Source organism: Myiozetetes cayanensis, unplaced genomic scaffold, assembly GCF_022539395.1.
Source record: "Myiozetetes cayanensis isolate MyiCay16 unplaced genomic scaffold, myiCay2020 scf12, whole genome shotgun sequence".
NCBI lineage: Eukaryota > Metazoa > Chordata > Aves > Passeriformes > Tyrannidae > Myiozetetes > Myiozetetes cayanensis.
Window position 1 is genome coordinate 4552761 of NW_026086826.1, and position 21611 is coordinate 4574371.

A 21611-nucleotide genomic window follows, 5' to 3' on the forward strand; every position below is an offset into this window, starting at 1 on the left:
TGGATGCCTCTGAGGTCCCATTTTCTTTGTTCTTCATGGTTAAAGGGAACCTTCCCTGATCAGAGGAATCCCAAATATTGTTTCTGTGAGAGCTCATGGGGCAAGACAGGAGGGCTTGCTCCAGCTGCACCCATAAGGCTGAGGTCAGGGAAGAAAAACCATTACAAGGGATTTGCAAGGGGGTTTTGGTCCTTCCTGAGAGAACAGAATGGTGCCTGGGTACTGCCAGCTTCATAATGGGGTTTCTTCTTCAGAAATGCTGGTCAGAAGAGAGGTCAATTCCGGAAGGATGGCTGCTGGCTCAGGACTCACAGTGCCTGGATGAGGCTGGCCAGCCTTCAGGACAGTGGGAGGGATGTGAGGCCAGGAGATGGCCCAGGGTCTGCAGAAACCTAAGAAAACCAGCCATGGTACCTCAAGCACATGACTGAACCCTGACCAGGGCAGCATCCAGGGGTGCTCAGAACAGCTCTGCACCCGGCTGTGCTCACAGACCGAGGTACCCCAAAACTGTCCACAGGCCCCAGGTGATGCCCCAGGTTGGGCTCAGCTCCTGTCCCCATCCCTGCATGGGGCAGAAGTGGAGGTGTCACGCTCAACTGGGGGGTGCTGGGGGCAGATTAGGGGTGGTAAAGTCCTGGAGTGGGGTCACTTGAACCAGTCCAGGGGGTTATGAGGTGGTGCAGGCCTGGACTGGGGATTCTCAGAACAGAGAAAGACTGGACCAGGGGTGTCCTGCCCCAACTAGGAGTGGCCGGTCTGAGGATGCCGGGGCCGGTGTGGGACTGGACCAAGAGAATCCTGCCCTAACCAAGGATGCCGGGGACCAACCGGCGATAGTGGGGGCGGTGCGAACCGGACCGGGGGTGCCAGGGACCGAACCGGGAGCGGACCGGGAGCGCGCTGTCCGACCCGGAGACGCAAGTTCCCGTGCCGGGAGTGCGGGGGGCCGCAGCAGCCCCCACCCCGCTCGGCCGGGGCCGGACCACGTGCCGCCCGCCCCGCCCCGGCCGCGGGCCCGCCCCGGCGCCGCCCCGGTGCCGCCGGCGGAGCCAGCGCGGATCGGCCCAGCATGGAGGGGACGCGGCGCGCCCTGCTCCGCCTCGCCGCCGCCTGCTGCCTGCTCTGCGCCCTGCCAGGTACCGGGGCGGCCGCCCGAGGGGGCCGGGACGGGGGGGGCGGCCCGGGGAAACCCGCCGGTCTGGCGGCACCGGGGAGCGCAGCGCCGGGGGCAGCCGTCGGGGCAGCGCCGGGGCCCGGGCTCCTCCGCCCGCCGGTGGGACTGCGGGAGGAGGGTCTGGGGAGCCCACTCCGGGGTCGGGAACCTCCGGGGAGCAGCGCCCCGGGCCCGTCCCCCGAACTCGGGCGAGATGCCCCGGCCCCGTCGCCCCAGCGGGCGCTCAGGTGAGGTGACCCGGGGATGCTCGGGGGAGTCCCGGGTGAGCTCCGCGCTCCGGGCAGCAACGCGGCCACCGGTGCCGGCCTTGCCCATACAAGGCAGCTGCCGGCAGCGCTGCTCCCGCCGGCGGAGCCGCCCGGGCTCACCTCCCTCCCGGCACCCGGCAGGATCCCGAGGGGATGCGCGGGCAGAGGAGGAGAGATCCTGGAGGCACTCGCCCTCCAGCATCCAGCCCTGCGAGCCTCCTGCCTCCCGCGGTGCAGCTCGGGTGCCTCCGAGCCGCTGCTGAACTTCCCCCCGAGGGGACCCCGGACAAAGCCCGAGCTCCGCCGCCTCCCGCAGCACGACGGGACGCGCGCTCTGTGCCTGCGGGAAGAGGAGGCGATGCCGGTGTCCGGGACGGAGCCGGAGCCGGACCCCGGCCCCAGGCAGACTCTCTCGGGGCGTATTTCGGCTCGGCTCCACGATCAACACGTCCCCACGTGGGCGGGCGCAGTCTGCAGCGTGGCGCTGACAGCCCCGTCCTCCGACACCGCCGAGCTCTGCCGCGTGGCTGAAGTGTGTGTGCCCCGAGTCGGGGGGCTGTCACCTTCCCCGTGACCCTGGCAGTGACAAAGGCTCAGTGGCATTTTAGGGGCTTGCCTGAGGCTCAGGAAGCAAAATGTATTTCCTCTTCTTTGTGGCTGAGAAAAAAACCCTTGGCCAGACCCAGACCCTGGTCAGATCGCAGCACCGTGGCTTCAGCAATGGAGACCGAGGGATGACACATAGAAACTCGGTTTCTAATGACTAATTAGGACAGGTCAAACCTTAGCAGAGATGCCTGTGGGGCTGAGCCCCAGCAGCAAGAGTAGTGCTGAGGCTGAGATTTTGGGTGCCAGATGGGGTTTGGGCTGGGTTTGAGGCTGAACACAGGGAACAGTCCCAAACCAGCTCCCTTTATGTGGGCAAAGCCCTGGGTAACGTTGCACTCCCCACACGAGGGTGGCTGTGCTGTGATGGGATGTGGCGGGGTGACCAGCCACTGGCAGAGGAAGAACTCAGGATTTCCACTGCTGAAAGGAGGAGGAGGAGGAGATCTGGGCTGCTGCTGACTTGTGTTGGCCCTGCATCTCACACTCTAGCACACTGGGAAACCCCAGGGAGCCCCTCACCCCAGCTGGCTCCTAGGAGCCTTCTTGCTGCAAAGTCCAAGACTCAAACTGCTGGAATGTACCAGAAACTAAGGTTTTGCTGGGTTTTTCCTGGGATCTTTTCTGCTTAGTGTCCCAATCCCAGAGTCCCTTCAGCCTCAGGAAATGCTACCTATGTAGCTGACCTGGCCCTTGTCCTCACAGCTTTTGGATCAGCTAGCTAATCCCAACCAGGGCTGAGAGAGCAAATGTTTTGTGAAAGCAGATACCAGGGAAGACATGCCACCAATAAAAAAATGCCACAAGCAGAACCCTTAACGAAACACCAGAGAATCCTAGCAGGACAATGATGGGGGAAAGGAACGGTTCACCCAAAGACTGGCCCTAAAGTCATCACTCCTCAGACAAATCCATCGAAAACTGGACTTGCCACAGCTCTCTCACATGAGCTGCTCTCTGTACTGCTCCCAGGACAGATTCCCCTTGCATCCAGTGTCCTGCTCCCACTCCCACTCCAGGTTTGCTGCAGGGGCCACAGAGGAGCTCAGGCTGCCGCATACCCGGTGCTCTGCCCACCCTGGCCTCTCAATGCAGCCTTTCTTCACTGCCTGCGGAAATCCACTTCCTCCAGCACCGTTAGCCTTACAAATAAAACCCCGAGTAATTTAGGTCTGGGCATTTTGCTGCCTTTCCTTCTCTGAGCTGCCTCAGCAGTGCCGAGGACGCAGGGCCGGGAGCAGCATGAGCACATAAAGCCCCGTCTGTCGGTACACACAGGCGGGCAGTGTGTCTGCTGCAGGGTCCCACAGCCCATTGGCCAGGATTTTTTTCCCCCTTTTTGCCCAGGGTGAGAAGGAGTGGATGGGCTCATCCTCGCTCTGGCAGGATGGCTCCAGAACTGAGCAGCCAGAATTGAGCTGTAGCTCAGTTCTCTCCTTAGGGTGGCACCTCCAGCTGTGTGGGGTAAAGTCATGCCCTCAGTCTTGGATTTCTGTGCTCTTCCCCCACCCCCAGGTGCAGGATGGGCCTTGGCTCCTGCTGCCCTTCCAAGACCTGACCCTGTGGGTAGGGGCAAAGCACTCACTTCCTTCAGCTCCCTTGGTCCCATCCTTCCAGGCAAAGGGGAGCAGGGACTGTCCAAAGCACAGAGGCCCCTGCTCCTCCTTCCTTTCCACCAAAACCCTGTGGGTGGGCAGACACAGTTCTTGCTGCAGGGGTTTCTGTAGGTCTGCCATCATCCCCACCATGCTCTGTAGGGCAGCTCTCATAAGGCTCAGCGATGCTGGGATCCGGGGCCACATCCTGAGCCCTGTAGGGCTGCCCAGGGCAGGGCCAGGGCATGTGCCAGCGTGACCCAAACTGCTGCTGCTCAGGGCAGGAAGCCTCCTCCAAGCCTCACAGCCCGTGGAACCAGCAGTAACATAGCTGGAAGGACCTGGGGCCTGCTCAGGGCTGGGCAGGTTTCCTGAGGTCCGGACTTCCCCCGGTTCATGCTGTGCTGCCCTGGAGAGCGGGCTCCCTGCTGACATGGGGCTGCTATTAAGGCAACTGGCTAATTAATTTTCTGTAATGACGTGAGTGTTTCCTTCAGTGCAGCTGTGACTCCTGAGGTAGGCAGGGCCAGGGTTGGCTGATGCCAGAGTTCCCTGCTGTTGCCATATTATTGGGGTTACGCAGCCCCAGAGAAGGGCAGGCTTCCCAGGCCGTGGGAGCTGTGCATGTCCTAAGCAGCCTGTGGGCAAAGGGGTCTTTATCATGACTCAGTCCCCCACTGAGAACAAAAACAAACAGCACAGGAGCTTCCTGGGTACCTTCCTGCCAAGCAGGATGCTCCATAGCTGCATGTGGCCAGTGGAAAATAACTGGCTGGTGTGACATTGGTGGTAAAGCAGCTTGTTCTCCCTTTTCTCTGCCCCAGGGATAAGCCCCCTCACTTCTAAACGGGGGATCAGTGATGGAGAAAACCTGTGGAAAAGAAGTTTCTTGCTTCTCTGCCCACCCTGGCTGGGTGAGGAGGGTCTCGTGTGGCAGGGCCGGGCAGACCGTGCCACCCTGGGGTGCTGTGTCCTGCAGGCAGGCGATCAGGCTGGCACTGCACCCCTCCCTGGCTCAGGCTCCAGCACTGCTGCATGCTCTGGACATGTCTGTGCTGTTTCATGGGTTTTCCAAGTACTGAAATACCTCTGCTTGGCATTCATGGTTCTGTTTCCAGGGCTGCTCATCCCTGTTCTCACAGCTCTTGCTCTGCCATGGCTGCTGTCGGCTGGATGTCCCTGTCCCACACACGGTGCCATCAGTCGAGGTGGTAGCAATGCCTCCCCTTTTTGGTTCCCCAGGAGTTCAAGCCTGCAGCCTGGCATCTGCAGATGCCCCGGGGAGGCTTCCTCCAGCCTGCCTGGGCTGGTTGGGTGCTGGGCTGTCCCTCTGCAGCACCACACTCGCTCAGCACCCCGTATCTAATCTGCTCCCGTCCCGTGCTCTGCTCATGGCCACCTGCCTATGGGGCTGGAAGGAGCTTCTCGGTCAGGAGACCTGGTTTCTATTCCCGTCTCTTACCTCAGCCCTTGCTTCGCAGCGTGCCTGGCCTGGCAGCTCTCCAGGGCCACACTGGGTGCTCACAGGGTCCAGGTAATTAACTTGCTGCCATGAAGAGCTTCACTGTGGGCAGGCTGCAAGGTCAGATCTGAGCCTATGGCCCACACCGGGACTCCTCGCAGCAGATGGAGCTTGTCCATCCTCTCTCTGCAAGGGATGGGGATGGGGACAGTCCAAGCATCAGCCCTGGCTGGGAGAGCGCTTCAGGCTGTGGCAAATGCAGCCCACTGGTATCCTGCCTCCATGGAGGCAAGGTATGGAGCTGGATCTGAGTTTACAAAGCAGTTGCCCTTCGTACTGGATCCACACCTCTGAGCCTCGCTTCATTGCAATGAGGGTGTTTGCTCTGCAGCATCCCTGGGTGCATCTGGCACCTCCCTGAAGGGCTCCAGAAATCTCTTCTGCTGCTTGTTGTTTGGTGGTGTTTGTTTTTTTCAGGAGAAGAGATCAGGCTTGGCTAGTATCTAATCAGCAGCTATTCCAGTTCTGCTGTTAAATGAAATGAAGAGCCTTGGTTTTAAATCCCACTATATGGTTTTATTTGCATTTATACTCAAGCTCTTTTTCCTTGAAGAGGTTGTTTAATTACTGTTGGTTGGTAACCATAAAAAGGTAATAACTGGCAACCAAAGATAATTTCTACGCTTAATTGAGTGCTTTGCTAAGCAATAGGATGTAATTGCATTAATACATACAGGTTACAGTTTACACTGTTACTTTTTAAACATTTTATTTTTCCATCTTACTGGTTTGCTTGCAACTGGATCTGTTAAACTTAAATGGAAATTGAATTCATTTAGTGCACCAAAATAGCATTGTAGAAGGGTTTGGGTGCCTTTTCAGTGAATCAGAGCAGTGGTTCAGCATGCACTCTGTAGGAAGCTGATTTAAGCGAGGTGCTACCCTCAGACAGTGACAGCCTGCACAGGAGGATACATCCACACCAGGGAGTCCTGCTCCCACGGGCACTTGTTCTGAAATCCTGGGTGAATCCTTTCTCATCTTTGTGCTCAGCTGTCACCTGGGTCTCTGTGCCCCTTTTCCAGCAGTGGCTGCAGCCTGCACCCTGCTGCCCTGCTCCCCCTGAGCCCTGTCAGCCAGCCTGCCACGGGCTGCCTTGCCTTATGGGGCTCTCCCCCATCTCATCCTAAGAGGGATCTTAAAAACAGTGGTAAAGTCTATGGATAGGACTTGGATTTGTGTTGGCCTTTGGGGAGCTCAGGCTGCTGTTTCTGGCTGAAACAGGAAGGAGGGTGCAGAGGATGCTGCTGAGACTGTGGCTGGAGGGTTGTGACCGGAGCTCATCAGTGGGCTGGTGCAGCTGAGGCCCTGCTCTGTGTCACTGTTTTATTCCGGGAAACAAATAGTGGGGTGGCTGCTGTGGCAGAGGATGGAGGGCACATCCCTGCTCTGTGTGGTTGCCCTGACACAGCAGCAACGCTCTGTGCTGGTTGTGCAAACCTCCTTGTCCCCTCACTTGGCCCCAGCCCTGAAACTCGGGCAGGGAGCACAAGGCAGGAATGGCCCCTGTCTCCCGCAGAGCTGGCTTCCTTCACTCCTCTCCGTTACGGCATATTTTTACCGTGTCTGCTCTGGAGTTGGTGGGAGCTCGGGTTGATGGCATGGAGAGCCCTCAGTGGTGTCAGGCAGCGCTGGAGAGGGGCCGAAGCCGTGGGCTGATGTTCAGAGCCCTCCCTTCCCTCAAGGAGCTGGGAGTGTTTCCCACCCTTGTCCAAGGCAGGGGCTTCTTGGCTGGCTGCATCCCTTCTCCCCTGGGGCCGCTCTCTTCCTTTGCCCCTCTTGTTTCCCAGACAGAGGTCACTGCAGTCAGCACGGTCTGATGGGAGCTGCCGCTCCAAATCCACCAGCCCTGCCCTAATGTGGTCTGGGATCTCTGGTTCTCACCACGCACAGGCTGAGCCTGGAGCTTTGTACAGACACGGGGTGGGAGTGGGGCTGTAGCCAGGGGGACCAGCAGGCACTGCAGCATAACCAAAGCAGGCCCACCCTTGGTTCCCTGTCAGGGAAACAGAGATGCTGTTGTGTCCAGAGCTCTTGTTTGGTACAGTTGTAGCTGCTTTGTTATGGATCCAAGGATGAGTGCACCTTCACCACCTGTCCTGGGTTGCTGCAACTTGTCAGGCCTTGGAGGATCCCTTGGAGAAAGTGAAACATCCACACTAACTCCTTCCCTTTCCATCTGAAACAAGAAGGAGTTGGTTCCCTCTTGTCTCCAGGAGCTGATGAGGGTGATGCCTTAGGCAGTACAGCCTCGGCTTTCCTGGCATGTGGTGCAGGAAGCAGAGCTCCAGGAAGATGCCAGAGGAACGAGCTCTGACCTGCGTCTCTCTAGGTAACCAATAAACACCTAAACCCAACATTGCTGCTCCAGTGACTGGAGCAGCAGTGACAGCGCTGGAGCTGGGGATTTTCTGACCTGCAGGGCACCAAAGACCTCGAGCAGACCCCAGGGGTTGGACCCTGGAGGGTCATGGCTGGTATGGGGTTTGCTGGGTCTCCCCCAGCACAGCCAGCCACAGCAGCACCCTGCTTTTCCCACTGTACCAAGGGGTTTGCGCTGGAGCTGGGTGGGAATGGATTGCCTTTTTCGGTGGTAAAACCGTGGTAAACAAAGCTGTGGCATTGCAGCAACGATGTAGCAAACGTTAATGCAAGGGCCTTTGGGGAGGTGTTTTTATTTTAAAACATAACTGAGACAAAAGTCATTTGTGCTTGCACTCTTCCACAGCTCACAAGCACCAAGTTGATCCTATGGGAGGTTTCACCAGGTGCTGTGCTTGGTGACAGTGCTGGCTTTGGATGTGCCCTTATTCCTTAGGAGCTGACAGACAGGTGATGGGCATCTTTTGTCTGTCTGTCCCCGGGTGATCAGGGTTTACTCACAATCTTTTGTTTCCTTGGCTCTGGCCTTCTGTGTCTTTCCACCATCATCTCTTAATGGCTTGAGTCTTTGTGTGAGTCTGGATTAGGCTCTGCGTTTTATCAGGCCCTCCTTTGTTTCTGGAGCTGGAGGTGCTGTGATGTGCTGGGCTGGATGACCTGCTAATCCAGGTGCCATCAACACCTGCCTTGCTCAAAGGCCTCTCAGCGACTCCCTTGCTCCTCACCTGCCAATTTTAACATCTCTTCTGCAATTCCTTACAAACCAGGTTTTACACCAGGCCAGAGTGGCCCATCTGCCCGGGATCCACTTCCTTGGCAGTGCTGGACACCAGACAGTTCTGTGGGAAGGAGACATGTGGCTACTTGGAGAGAAGAGCTTAGGGAAATACCACTCTTGCAGACAGCAGGGAGCTGTGTGTGCAGTGGGCTGGGGGGAGCTGCTTGTCCCCACAAACACTCCCGTCCCACAGCACCTCCTGGCAGGGCTGCCGGTTCCTGACGCTGCCGGGAGGTGCCCTGGTGTGTGGAGTCCAGACTTGTCCACCTTCCCTCTGACTTTCCTTTTCTAGTCAGAAAGTGGCATGGTGGTTTCAGAGTTGCTTAGGCCTTCTTGTAAGACAGCTCTCCACAGATCATTCCCCTTCACGACCTCAGTCGTGGCTTGCCACCTCATGAGAGGCTGTCCCGGGCACAGGCCAGCTATTGAAAGCCAGGCTTGCCACTGGCTGGGCATCTGGCCACCACCTTTCCTGTTTACCCCACGGTGACAGCACGGCTCTGTGTGTGTCTCTTGCTGCGTGGGAGCAGCAGTTGGGTGTTTACTGAGCAAGCACCCGGCAGTGCCCAGCCGGGATCCATCAGCATTGCCCAGCGCACGCTCTGGAGCTGGTGGGATCTCACCCAGTGCTGAATAGCAGTGCTGGGTTTAGGGCTGGAAATTGTCACATGAAAAGCTGTGTGTTTTGGTGCCTGGTCCCAGGAAACACAGTGCTCAGCTCTTTTCCTTCCAGGTGTTCCTGGTGTAAGCATATCCTGTGCCTGAGCTCCGCTGCAGAGAGCAGCTCTCCTTATTTGGAGGCACGTTCTGGCCACGGACAGCTGGATCCAGGCGAGGCCAAAGGAGCATCACTTTGGTCTTCATGTTTAAGTTGCCCCAGCTGGGGCTCCCCGGGAGAGCTTGTTCTCCAAAAGTGCCGAACAGGGCTGTGCATCCCTGCGGGAGCCCTCCTGGGACTGAGGCCCTGGCCTGGGGAAGGTTTGGAATTCTCCAGCTGGTCAGGATACTGCAAAGGTCTCAAGAGAGAGACGTATTGTGTCTTTTTTTAGGGCCTGTTAAGTGCTGTAGCTGGAGAAGAGCTCTGATAACTGTGTCTGTTCTGAAGAGCTTATAAAAACGGCTGAGATTTCCCCAAAGCAGTACAGGACTGTGCTGCTTTGCTGTTTCTTGATGATGGCATCTGATTTGGATGCTCCTTCACCGTGGAGAGGAGGGGCATGGTGATGGATTTGCTTCAGTACCTTTAATTTTTTTCTGTAGATGGCTCATCAGGCCTCCGTGACTTGGGTAGAAACTTGAACAGAAATCATCAAAATATTGACTGTGTGGCTTTTAAGTTGTCTGGAGAGTCCATCCTGACGTGGCTGCATTCCTGTTTTCTTCCTGTTTACTCCCTGAAAAACCCTCACAGGATCCGTGTTAATGAACGGGCGGTGTGAGAGCCTTGTGGTTTTCCTGCTCCCTTATGCTGTCACACTGTGTACCAGCTGTGGATCTGGGGGGATCCTTGCTTGCTGGCCCTTTTTGCTGTGGTGGGAGGCTGAGGAGCTCCCCATTTCTGTGTCAGTAGCTGCACATCATGCTGGTGATGTGTTTGTAAATAGCTCATGAAGGCGGCTCCCAGAGCACACCACCAGCCCTGTTAGCTGTAGTTCTCTCTTGCTGCCCATTTCACCTCTCCCTCTAGCAGCAATTCCACACTACAGGTAAAATTACTCACAATATGTGCTTTACCCTTGCCAGCCACAGACTTTTTAAATATCACTGTCCTCCAGTTCATCAGGCTCGGGGAACTAGAGGGTCTACTTCCACGTTTTCCTCGTGTGTATTTTTTCAGCACCACTTTTGACTCTTTCTCAATGAGCCAAGGAAGACTTATCAAAATTTCCTACAGAATCAGGTCTCAAGTGGTACTTTTTAACAAACCCAAATAATTGAAAAATGTTTCTAAGTTGCTCTAGGGTAGAGGGATTGGTGATGCTGACCCCACAGAACAAGAACACAGGGCTTGAGGGGGAGGAGGGTAAAGGAAGGTCCCCCAGAGCAGGTCCCAGGCCTCAGAAAGGCCAGGAGGACAGAGGAGCTATTGAATCCCTTTCCCAAGTGTGAACCTGTGCTGGATTTGGAGTTAAGGGGATAAAGAGGTTCAAATTCTGTTCTTCTGCCCTGTTTCTCCTCTCAGTGTGGGATCTCTGACAAACTTCTCATTCTTAACTCTGTTCCACAGGACAGGGACAGGAGACAGGAGAGCCCTTGGAGACACCGTCACCTTTTCCTAGCACAGTGCTCACCTCGCATCAGCCAAAGGAAGCCTCTGACTTTGGTCCAGCAACTACTGCCATTCCTCAGACAAGCCTGGAGAAAAACTTGACTGCTGCAACACTCAGTGCCACTGGGGCCCACGCTACAGAGGTGGAGAATGCCTTCATCCCTACCACCCCCATGGCAGGCTCCAAGGCAGAGGGACTGCAGGCTTCCACCACTGCCAGCCCCGGGGACATCACAGTTACACATCCTGAGCACCACAACACGAGCTTGTCAGTTAACAGCAGCACTGAAATCCCCTCCCCTACCCCAACTGCCAGCACTCTGGAAGAAAACCAGCCCAGCCACGAAGCCACAGAGCCTTTCAGCACAACTGAAGAAACGGATGAGGCCACCAGTGCAACCCCCTCGCCTCCTCTGAACACGGTGCCGGGTGAGGTTTTGCCTTTACTGCCTGTGCAGAAAGTCCTGCCTCGAGGATGCACAACCTGGAAATATCTGAGCACTCTCCTGGAGACTGAAGAGGGGGGAAAGGGAATGAGCCATTAAGTGTAGCCAGTTCAGTGGGACTTACCTATAGAGGTGTTAGTTCAACATCCTCTTTGCAAACCCCATTAATTATGGTATTAATTGTGCTGGTGTCTTTGTGATGAGGACATTGATTGTGTGCAGGGACATCCTTTATATGTCTCATCTGAAACAACATGCTTCAGCAGTGCTGCCCAGCTGGGCTCTTCCAGCACCAGGGCTGGGGGCTCGGCAGGAGCCTTCCCTGCTGCCTCAAGAACAGGGCAGCAAACCCTCCCTTAGCACAAAGCTGTGACACAACAACAGCCCCAGTCCCTGGGCAGCCCCCCCATAAGGACAGATGAGATACCTTTCCCAGTGTCTGGCTCTGGGGTAGCCCCCAGCTGTGTGCAGAGCTGTTAGAGCTTGTCCTTTGTCCCCAAGGACAAGCCTTGTGGGCCCAGCTGAGGTTGGCTGACAACGCAGATTGGCACATATGAAAACCAAGAGGACTTTCTAAGCACTGTGGCTTAAAGGCATGGCTCAGCTGGGCCTGCACTGTCGGTCCTGCTTGTTTTTCAAGGGACTGACAATAAGCTGCTATTCCCATAGTCCCAGCAATCTTCATTACAGCCTTGCTTCCATCTTGCCCAGTTCCACAGAATAGTGTGCTTTGCACTTATCCTTTAAATTAACTCCTTGTTCCTATTTTGCAGCAACAACTAATAGCTCTCAGCTGGGGCCTTTTGATGAGCAGACCGTGGGGCCCACAGCAGCAAGGTCTGAAACCAGGCCAGGAACGAGCCCTGTGGGTGTCACAGAGGAGAGTGCTGTGGAGCCCAGAACCTTCTCTGCTCCCATCTCCACCGTAGGGAGCACGTCCTCTGCCACCACCCCCAGGACTGTGACGCTGAGACCCCTCATGACCAGCTCCACGTCTGCCAGCACAGCTGCCATGCCCACCAGCACGTCTACACTGGCGCCGTCATCAGAGCCCAGGCATGAGAAAGCTTCTGTGCTGGATGTTGGTGATGATGAAAATTCAGGTAAACGTTCTGCTTTTGTCCCTGCTCTCACAAAACGTAGCAAAGGGCTGGGGCTACCTCAGATTGCCTCGTGGTTGTACTGAGCAGAACCAGAAAAGACAAAAGCCCTGCTGCTCCAGCCCTTGAAGGCTCTCCTTTGGCCTCATTCCCTTGTTATCCTTTGCAGAGCAACCCAATTTGGCTGACACGACAAGGGCTGATCCCTTGGTAATCACCGTGATCTCCGTCTTCATTGTCATGGTGGGCATCCTCGGCCTGGTGGGCTTCTTGAGATACCGGCAGCACAACAGCCGCATGGAATTCCGGCGCCTGCAGGACCTGCCCATGGTGAGTCATCCCTGCAGCCCAGCCTGACGTGGTCTGGCTTGCTACTGACTGCTTTGCAGTTCCCCTGCTACTACATTAGCAATGCTTTGGGTATTTGCAGCAGCAGCAGCAACGCTGATCACACACTCCTGTTCCCTCTTAGGTCCCTCTCCTTCCATCCAGGGTTTGAATCAAGACAGCAAGTCTCAAGGTTGGGCACTAAAGAAGCTCTCTGCCTTCCCCTCACTCTGCAGGGGAATGCTAAGAGGTTAAATAGAGGGAGGAAGGAGAGCTCCATCCAAACCTGTCCTGAAATGACACCTTCCTAGCCTCTTCTCCTGTCTTCTGATACATTTGCTTTGTGACTGTGACAAAGCAGATCCTGTGCTGTGTTCCAAGGCGGTTGTCTTTCTGTCTGTCTGTCTGTCTGTCTGTCTGCATTTGACCCATTGGGAATATAAAAAAAATATGAAGGTTTTAGAGGATGAATTAGCTCTGGGGAAGCTGCAACTAACTCCCTGTGCTTTCTGGGACAGAGGAGCACAGGAGCTAGCAAACAACCTGATGCTGTTTCAAGCAAGCTGATGATGTTTCAAGCTGAGTGGAGTTTTCAACAACCGGGGTTTTCCACATCCCTGCAGCGGGCAGGCAGTTCCTGCACACACCCCTTCTCTCCAACTGCCAGAGCAGGAGGGAGAGTGGCAGACCAAATACCCAGCAGCTGCACAGGGAGAGCATTTAGGTGGATGGCTGGGCAGATGGCCACACTGTGACAGCGTGGAGAGAAGGCTGTGCTGCCTGCACAGCTCTCTTCCAGGCTGGCACCGTACTGCCATGTGCAGGCATCTCATTAAAGCACTCTTCTCTGCTTCTAGGATGACATGATGGAGGACACCCCTCTCTCACTCTACAGCTACTAGGCAACCAGGTTGTCCTCTGCCTGGCCGGCTGAACTTCCCTGAGGAAAAGGCCTTGAGGACTTGGTCCCAGACGATCTGCCAAGGAATGAGGGGCTATGATTTGCACACAGCTGAAAGATCCTTTTCCTATGGTTTTTCGTTTTAGACGTTATAAATAGTTCAGTGTTGAAGTTTCTATGCTGCGAATCAGAGCCCAAGTCTGGCCCTTTCCTCCAGGCTCTTCTCAAAATAATGCCCTGAAGAGCTGCCTCCTCCTCTTAGTGTGGTGACCAGTTAGCCAAGACAACCTTTGCCATCGTGTTCTGCAGGGATCTCTTCTGTCCATCTTGGTGGCTGCTGCTTTCAAAGGAGGTGGGCAAGTGATCCATACAAGGGCTCTTAACACTGGTGGTGTCAGCACAGTGCTAACAGAGGAGACTGCTGTTTTCTGAGGGAGCCAAGGATGTGGAAAGCAGTTCTCTTGGGCTCCCTCTTGTTCTGTGTTTTTAAGGTTGTTTGTTTGGGGTTTTTTTCTTGCACTTTTATTGTTCCTGTTTCAGCTTTAGTCCCGGGATTGGCACTGCCCATCCTGAAACACCTACCAGGAGGATAACAGACTGCTCTGCTTCCTTCCTACATGCAAACCTTTTCTCTTTAACCAGGGAAAACAGTTTTGTGGCCACTGGAGAAGTGCCCTTGCTACTTGATGTTGCTTTGAAGTTGCTGGGAGGAAAATTAACATAATTTTAGCTTAACAGAACTTGATAGGACTCAGTCTCATGCCAATTAGACACACTAATTTGGTCTCACCAAAATTAGGAGGTTGTGTCTCCTACACCTGATGCTTTCAGCATACATGTAAATGCCTTTTCCCAGGCTCAGTAAATGCTTTAGTCCATTTTCCTGCCTGGACTGACACATGCCTTTCCTCAGGTGCCTCCCATTTTCCTGCTAGCATCTGGTTGCTGGAAGTTGTTGTACAAAACTAGTACTTCCCTGTCCCTCCTGTGCTATGCAAGGTCAAAGCTCCTTTACCTTCTGATGTTGGTCTTTGAGCCAGTCCATGTCTTGTCACGAGGACAGGTCCTGGATGTAGGTGCCTTCCTCTCCTTCCCTTTCTAGGTGTTAGGCTGATTAGATTCTGCACTTTTGCCTCAAAATATCACTGCTGTAGACTGCATCCAAGGCTCTTGAGGCCCCTCAAGGAAACCCACGGACCAGAGCCTCTGAGTGTTAAGTCTGAGGATCTTTTGGTGCCCTCACCTTAGAAAGACCAGACTGTGTGTGACGTGACAGTCCTCGTGTAGTTACACCTGCTCCTGTTTCCTAGCTCACTTTTGTCTGCAGGTGAATAGAAATGCCTTCTCTAGAGTGTTTGACTTTTGACTAAGCCAGTTTCTCCCTCAGGATACAGCAAGGGCTAGAGATTATCTGCCTCTTTGCTCTTACAAGCCTCAGTTTCTCCTCTCCTTTCAGTAGCAACATCACTGACCCCACAAAGGACAGATACCAAGCCTCACTAGCAAAAGTACCTTTTTTTTTTTCACAGTGCTGTTATTGCTTGTCGTAGCAGGAAAAGGGGAATTTCCCCATCAGCAGGGCCCAAATTTTCTGCAGAGCCCAAAGATGGAGCAGAACTGACCTGGGTCAGATAGATGAACTGGGCAAGGCAGTAGTTCCTCCTCCCTGCGTTGCTGCTTCCCAAGTGGCTGACAAATGGCTGCAGTGCAGTTTGGGTTCAGCCGCTGGCTTTGGCCTCTGTGTACTGTAAGGATGCCCAGTGACATAGGGAGGAAGGGTTGGTTCTCTCCTACTGTGGCATGAGAACTAAAGGGCAGTTGTCACAACTCCAAAGCTTTTGTATCCAGCATTGTCTGCACAGAGCCATCTCCCTAGCTACAGACTTGTTTCCCCTGCCGGAGGGCAGGGTGCTACTGGTTTTCGGCACAAAGTTGGCAAGTTAGCCGTGGAAAATAGAACTCCATCCTGGCTGGAACTGGTGCAGGCTGGCATAGCTGGAAGGTGTCTCTGCACACACTCCAAAGGGCAGGGGCTGGTTGTTCTGGTTTCCCACGCATCGCTGTCCAGGGGAAAGGGGTGAGGAAGAAAACTCGCCCAACACCAAAGTGCAACTTTCTTTGTAAAATATGTTGATAGTGGATTTTTTTTTTTCTGCAATAAAGTTACAAATGCCAAAGCTGTCTCAGTCCTCATATTTTCATTGCAAACATCTAACTGTAAAGCTTTTATAGATCACAATGAATCCTGTCATAGATTTAACAGCAGCAATTCAGGGCAGGAAGACTCACAAAGCTGGTACTAGAAAATGCCAGACAGCTATGAACTATAGCTCTGAGAAGGACACCACCCCCTGCTTGTGTTCCTTCTTGTCAGGGTCGTTCCCTGTCTGGGTTGACTGAGATTAACTTCTGTACAGTTAAATCAGATGAAATCTGTCCTAGAGAACCGCACTAGACCAAATAATTCAACCTACACCTCTAGACTCCCTTCCTTTGCCTCTCATCCATCGTCAACTGTAACCCCAAACCTTAGTTACAGAAATATCCTGAAAGCCAGCCTAATCCAAACCTAAGTAGCATCATCTGTCATGCTTCTTTCTATAGTACAGCAGACAAAGCAAACTGAAAGGTACGTACTTCTTTTTGTTTAGCTTTGTTGCTGTTTTGAACTCTTCCCTTCAGAGCTCAGACCCGCAGGGAGGGAGGCACTCCAAAGCACAGCTTTTGCTACAGACCTGGTAGGAGTCTCTCCTGAGCTAATAGTCTTTCCTAGCTGTCAGAACACTTTGGCAAAATCAGTCAGCTCTTGTCATGTAGACTGTATTACAAGATTTTTCTGCTGCAAAAACAAAACACGGCAAGTGAAGTTACTTGGTCTTTGGGCTTATGCTGTTTTTTAAAGAGCTCCCACAGCAAATCTAGAAAAGCAAATCCCTGGAAGATCTTGAGCAAAGGGAGAGCAAAGATTTCATAGCCTAGCAAAGTGCTTGCTGAGTAATCTGAAGACATGGGGGTGAACTTTAAACCCTGCAGAGATGTCAGTCCTGACCCAACATAAAACCTCACAAAACAGAATAAGTAACAGAACAAACATGCCACAACTAAGCCAGTCTGCTCAGGTCTACAGTCAGCATTATTCTGGTGCTTAATGTTGGAGTTTCTAATGTTCTGCCTTTCTGCCACCAACCCCACTCAGAGCTGATTCATTCTCTGCACAACAAACTGCTGTGAGCTGCCTTGTTGGAGAGGTTGCACCGTGCAGGTCTGTGTTAGCTGGAGAGGCAGCAGCAGGACAGGCTTGTGCAGGCAGCCACCCCTGGAAACGAAGCTTTCTGCCTTTGCCCATCCAAGTTGTGACCTCCCAGCCAGGTGGTGCAAGCTCTGAGGTGGCCAAGTTTGGAGATGGACCATGGGGCCACTTGTGTGGGCTTCATCTTTCCAGTGCAGCAAAGCAAAATGACAGAACCAGAAATCAACTGTTGCCAATTTCTGCATTTCCCCTTGAACACAGCTCTCACTTTTGATGAGGTTTAACTTTAATGCCTCCTGGGTTAAGGCACAATTATATTATTAATTAGCAAGGGACTAAGAATCAATCAAATCAGTTAGGTTTAAAGCTAAATAGAAGGGAAAGAAACCCAGGAAAAAGAAAAGCAGAGTTTGAGACCCACCTGCCACCTCTGCCCTCCCCTCCTCCTCTCACGACTCATGTTTTGAAAGGAAAGGGATTTGAGCAGCTGAAAAGTGACAGTGCTAGAGCTGCTGTGCCAAGGGCAGGGCTACCTGTGCTACGTGCCAGTTCTCTGCCCACTCACTTGTCCTTCATGGCTCAGTGCCTGTATTTTAGCTGTAGACACTGTGTATTTAACCATCATGTCACTCTGCAAGTCTGTAAATAAGGCTAAAGACACTGTTCAGAGACAGAGGAACTGCAACGAGGAGCACTGCAGTGGACAAGGCAGTGTGTGGGTCTCACGAGATCAACGACCCCATCAGGATTTCTCACGGATAACTGTCCCCTGTGCTTGTTACCACTTAAATCAGAATGAAAAAGGTCCTCTTGATACATTCCTAAGTGATAAGCAAAGCTGGAAGACCATGACTGCAAATATAAAAGTCTCCATCAGTATTAGGCTCCCAAAACTGTTTGTGGTTTGGGCTGGTTTAATCCCCCGGAATTGTAACATAAGAAAGGAACTTCGAACTTCCCCATCCAACCACACCTGAATGGAGATCTTCCTCTCTTTAATGCCACAGGGGACATTTTTCCTCACAGATCTGAGAAAAATGAACCTTCACCCAAAGCACAACGTCAAAACAATCTCAGAAGATAAAGCACTTGGACCTACTCAGAAGAGGACTTGTTAATGGTGCCTGCTGATACAGAGCTTGTGAATTAGATCCTCCGCTATAGCTGATTCTGCAACATTAGTAAGCTTTTATAAGAAATCTTGAACTATTTCAGGAAAGAAGCGTAGATGGGGTGTTAGACAGTGTCAAACCCCATAGATTAGTGCATTTTTAAAGACAAAGGGATCAATTTGTTCATCTGCTTGGCAGCCTGCACAGTTTTCCTTGTGCTTGTTCCCACTTCCTGTCTAATAAATATACTTGAAAGACAATACTCAACACAGGTCTGCCTCACGTGCCCCAGCAGTTTAACAATGGTTAGCCTCAGTTCCTCTGCAATATTTTTTCTGTTGAATGACCCATCATCCAAATTACCCCCTGAACCACAAAACCAGCTTGATCTTGATCAGACTGACAGTGGTCACAGCTGGAAGAAAATAAGTATGTGTTTGTTCCTACTGTTCAGCCCTCTCTCTGTTTACAGGTAGACCAGACTCCCCACCCACAGTTCAAATAAAGAGCTAAGTTCCCTTATGGTAACTAAGTAAGATACCTTATAGTATCCTCCCAGTCATAAAACAGGTCTCCCTGTGATGAACTGCCCAGAATTAATATATCCCTGCAGCAGAAGCCTTTTGCTAGTGCTCTTTGAACTACAATGGAACATCTGTTGACAATCTCCCGCAGGGTAACTTCTCCCCCTCCCCTATTTTAATCCTCTCTCTCTCCTTCAGAAGTTCACATCACTTGCCACAGGATGACTCTCACAAGCATTAGAGTGTTTCCTTTCACACTGCTCTATCTTGGAGCTGTAGGAAGAGGGATGAGCAGTCAGCCACACTCAGTGTTTTCTTTAAAATTTGCTGTTGTGTCCAAACTCCTGAAGCTTTTGATGCCTAATTACAGGTTCTGCTTGGAACAAGACAAGGTTCATGGGTTCTGGAATGTGCCTTTCAGCCAGATTTAGACACTCATTTGATTCTAACTGAGAAGGGTTTCGCTGGGGACAACTGCAAAATTAGCACAGTTTTCCTTTGTGCTAATCCTGGCTGTGCCTTCTGACACTGGCAAATCAAGACAGTGACGTGATCATTGCTTCAGTTTCCCTTCTGATAATCTTTGGGGCAGGATGAGAAACTTTGCCTACTTTTTAAAAAGGATCTCAGTATCTGTAGATGGAAGGCTATGTTTTTGGTGGAAGGAGCTGTGTACAATACTGTTTGTGGCTGTCTAGCAGGAAGGGAACCTGTTTTCTCAAAGGCCTTAGAGAAGAACTGGGAAAAGAGATCCCTTTATTTTACAGAGTCTAATCTGGTGGCCCACACTGAGGGACAGGGAATTGGTCACTCACATCCTGCTCAGCCTATTTCATGGATGCTCCAAGTCCCTTTCCAGCTCACTTTCAGTGAGATCTAAGCCACTCGAGCAGGCTTTCACACCCTGCCCATGATCTGCCAAGGGCTGCTCACACATTCAGATCCGCTCTAAGAAGCAGAGTTGAACTCTGGGAAGCAGCTGTTCACTGGAGAGGGAAAACTAACTGATCTCAGCCTGATCTTCACAGCAAAAGCCACAGTTCATGCAGCTGAATGAGATGGAGTTCACAGGAGCAGCCTCTGCCACTGTGTCCTGTCTTGATCTGTGCTCAAGCCTCTGCTTGATGAGTCCTGCTGCTACTCCAGTGTCACCAGACTCTGCCTGCTTTTAAAACCAGTCCTGACTGAGCTCTGCTGGACTCCCCTCACAGCATCCCTGACTCTCTGCCACATCCCAAAGTCCTTTGTATTGACTGAGAAGCAGGGAGCAAAGGGAATGCCACAGAGCTGTCTCCTGCACTATCCCACCTGCAAAACTACAAAGCCTTCAGCATCAAACAGTCTGTTGTCCTCTTTCCCCGCAGTCTTAAGGCTTTCTGAACTCAGTGTCATTCATTCATCTCTTCCCTTCTCCTTCACCAGACAGCAATTCTAAAATTAGGTTATCTCAGAGCAAAATGGAATTAAGAAATTCAAACCACATTAGGAAATTTCACAAGGCCCTTTTTTTTGTCACTATGGCACTCTATTCTCATAAAGCAAACCAGCAGCCTCTCCTTTATGGTCATCATGGAACTTTCTGTTCAAATAACAAAATTTCTCATCCTTTCTTGTGCCACACAAGAGGAAGCAATTTACCAGCACTTGTCAAGTCAGCTGCTCCATATTGGGTCTTATCAGACAGGGTAAATCCATGGTGAGTCTGTATCTATTCTCTTCTTGCTGTGCATTGTCTCCCTAAAAGGCACAGTCTAAGCCCAGCTACACATCCCAGAGCTTTAGCTAGCTAACAGTTTAAACAACACCCACCATAACCCAAAACTTACAGTATATTTGGGGAAAAAAAACCCAACAACAAATAGCAAAACATTTGAAGGCACTAGTTGAGACAACACACTAAATTCTCTCACTTTGTTCTGGTCCACCGAGTGAGAGCTCAGAAGAGGGGAGAGGGCTGAAACAAAGGACCACAGCTCGGAATTCTCTGACCCCCACTGCAGCCAAGCACCACAGCATCTCTCCCTGTGCAAGCCAGATGGCAACTGCAAAAGCTGATTGACACATCACAAATCAGGCCCTGCATCAGTGTCTGTCACCTGAGGTGGAAGAACAGAACACGCAGCACGGTGCTGTAGGGGTTTAAGGTGTAGGTCTGAGCAAGGGGGCGTGAGGGGGCAGCCAACAGTTCAGGTCTCAGGTAGAGTGTGGGACAGGGCAGGTCTGTGAATGACTCATCAAAATGGCTGTGTCCCTTCCTTGAGCTGCCTCCCCTGGGTCAGCCCCACACCTCACAGCTTCCAGTTCTGGGAAATCCGGCTAACAAACAAGTCAGGAAGAAGAGTTTGCCCACCTCGGGAAGACAGTATCATTTCCATCTTTTAGTTGTTCCTGACAGTAAAGAGTGCATCTCTTTGTTAATATTAAAGGTCATGCAGCTAGCTCTAGTTCAGGCAGCCTGTCAGGTCACTGCTGAGATCATCCACTCCAGCTATTTCTAGCCACTTCTCCAGCACTGCTCTCCTCCAGCTCAAAACACAGCGTGGAGATAGTTGTGCATTCTACACCAAAAAACCAAAGAATTAGCCCTCCCCAGACTTCTTACCCAATATACCAAACCTTAGAAAAAACAGCAGCCTTTGTCTAGCCCCTCCAGCACTGCTGGTTCAGTGTGGTCGGCAATCTGTGTCAAACTCTGCTAAAAAACATCCTCATTTATCTCCTTCTGACACAGAAATACCAACGAGCATCCATGCAAGCTACATGAAGTTCAAATAAAAATAGGTGCCCACGTAAGTGAATCATGGTTCCAAGTGGGGTAGCAAGCTGCCAGCACAGCTACTGGGTGCCTCTTACTGTAATATTGGCCAGGGTTTCTGATGCTACCAGGATATAAATATTTACTCTTAGTAACTGCAGGTAATACTATAGCAACAGCTGCTTATTATTAAATGGGGGGGTTTGCTTGAGCATTTGATCAGTAAGGCTCTACTGATGTGCCTCAGAACAAATGTTAGGGGAAAAAAATCTTAACCCCTTGGTGGGAATTGCAGGCTCATTAGACATTGCCCAAACAGCAACCTGACATGTTTCGACTGCATCTATAAAGCAGTTAATTGTAGCAGGTTTGCTAGTAAAGTCTGAATCAGCAGGATTAGTAAATTGGAAAAACAGAACACAGGGCAGTTTAACATGCCTTACAGCCTCCATTCACAAGAATCTTAAGCATCTTACTAAAGTAGGGCATGAATTTTTTTCTTTTAAAGGAACATTAGCCCTTTGTTCCTGATTTCTTTTAATGCTAAGTGTTAGTGCAAACACAAGGTTGTTTTATATCCTAAAAGCAAGGCATAAATCCAAGAGGATGAAGAGGCTGA

The 21611-nt window shown here is 52.1% G+C and overlaps 1 protein-coding gene across 2 annotated transcripts; it reads left to right on the forward strand.

Moving 5' to 3' along the window:
- Positions 1–1055: 1055 nt before the first annotated feature.
- LOC126635785 (mucin-5AC-like) lies at positions 1056–15521 on the forward strand. Of its 2 annotated transcripts, none has more exons than XM_050307312.1 (5): positions 1056–1139; positions 10536–11006; positions 11797–12126; positions 12293–12453; positions 13308–15521. In XM_050307312.1, the coding sequence occupies exons 1-5, from the start codon at positions 1073–1075 to the stop codon at positions 13350–13352; spliced, it is 1074 nt and encodes a 357-aa protein (XP_050163269.1). In that variant the 5' UTR covers positions 1056–1072; the 3' UTR covers positions 13353–15521. The 2 variants fall into 2 exon arrangements, with proteins under 2 accessions (XP_050163269.1, XP_050163270.1); XM_050307313.1 differs by lacking the exon at positions 13308–15521 and adding an exon at positions 12596–13046.
- The last annotated feature ends 6090 nt before the right edge of the window (positions 15522–21611 follow it).

Excerpts from the sequence above, each read along its gene's own strand:
- LOC126635785 (XM_050307312.1), top strand. The coding sequence starts at position 1,073 with ATGGAGGGGACGCGGCGCGCCCTGCTCCGCCTCGCCGCCGCCTGCTGC. Across the intron at positions 1,140-10,535 it reads CCTGCTCTGCGCCCTGCCAG|GACAGGGACAGGAGACAGGA; the intron begins GTACCGGGGCGG and ends TCTGTTCCACAG. Across the intron at positions 11,007-11,796 it reads TCCTCTGAACACGGTGCCGG|CAACAACTAATAGCTCTCAG; the intron begins GTGAGGTTTTGC and ends CCTATTTTGCAG.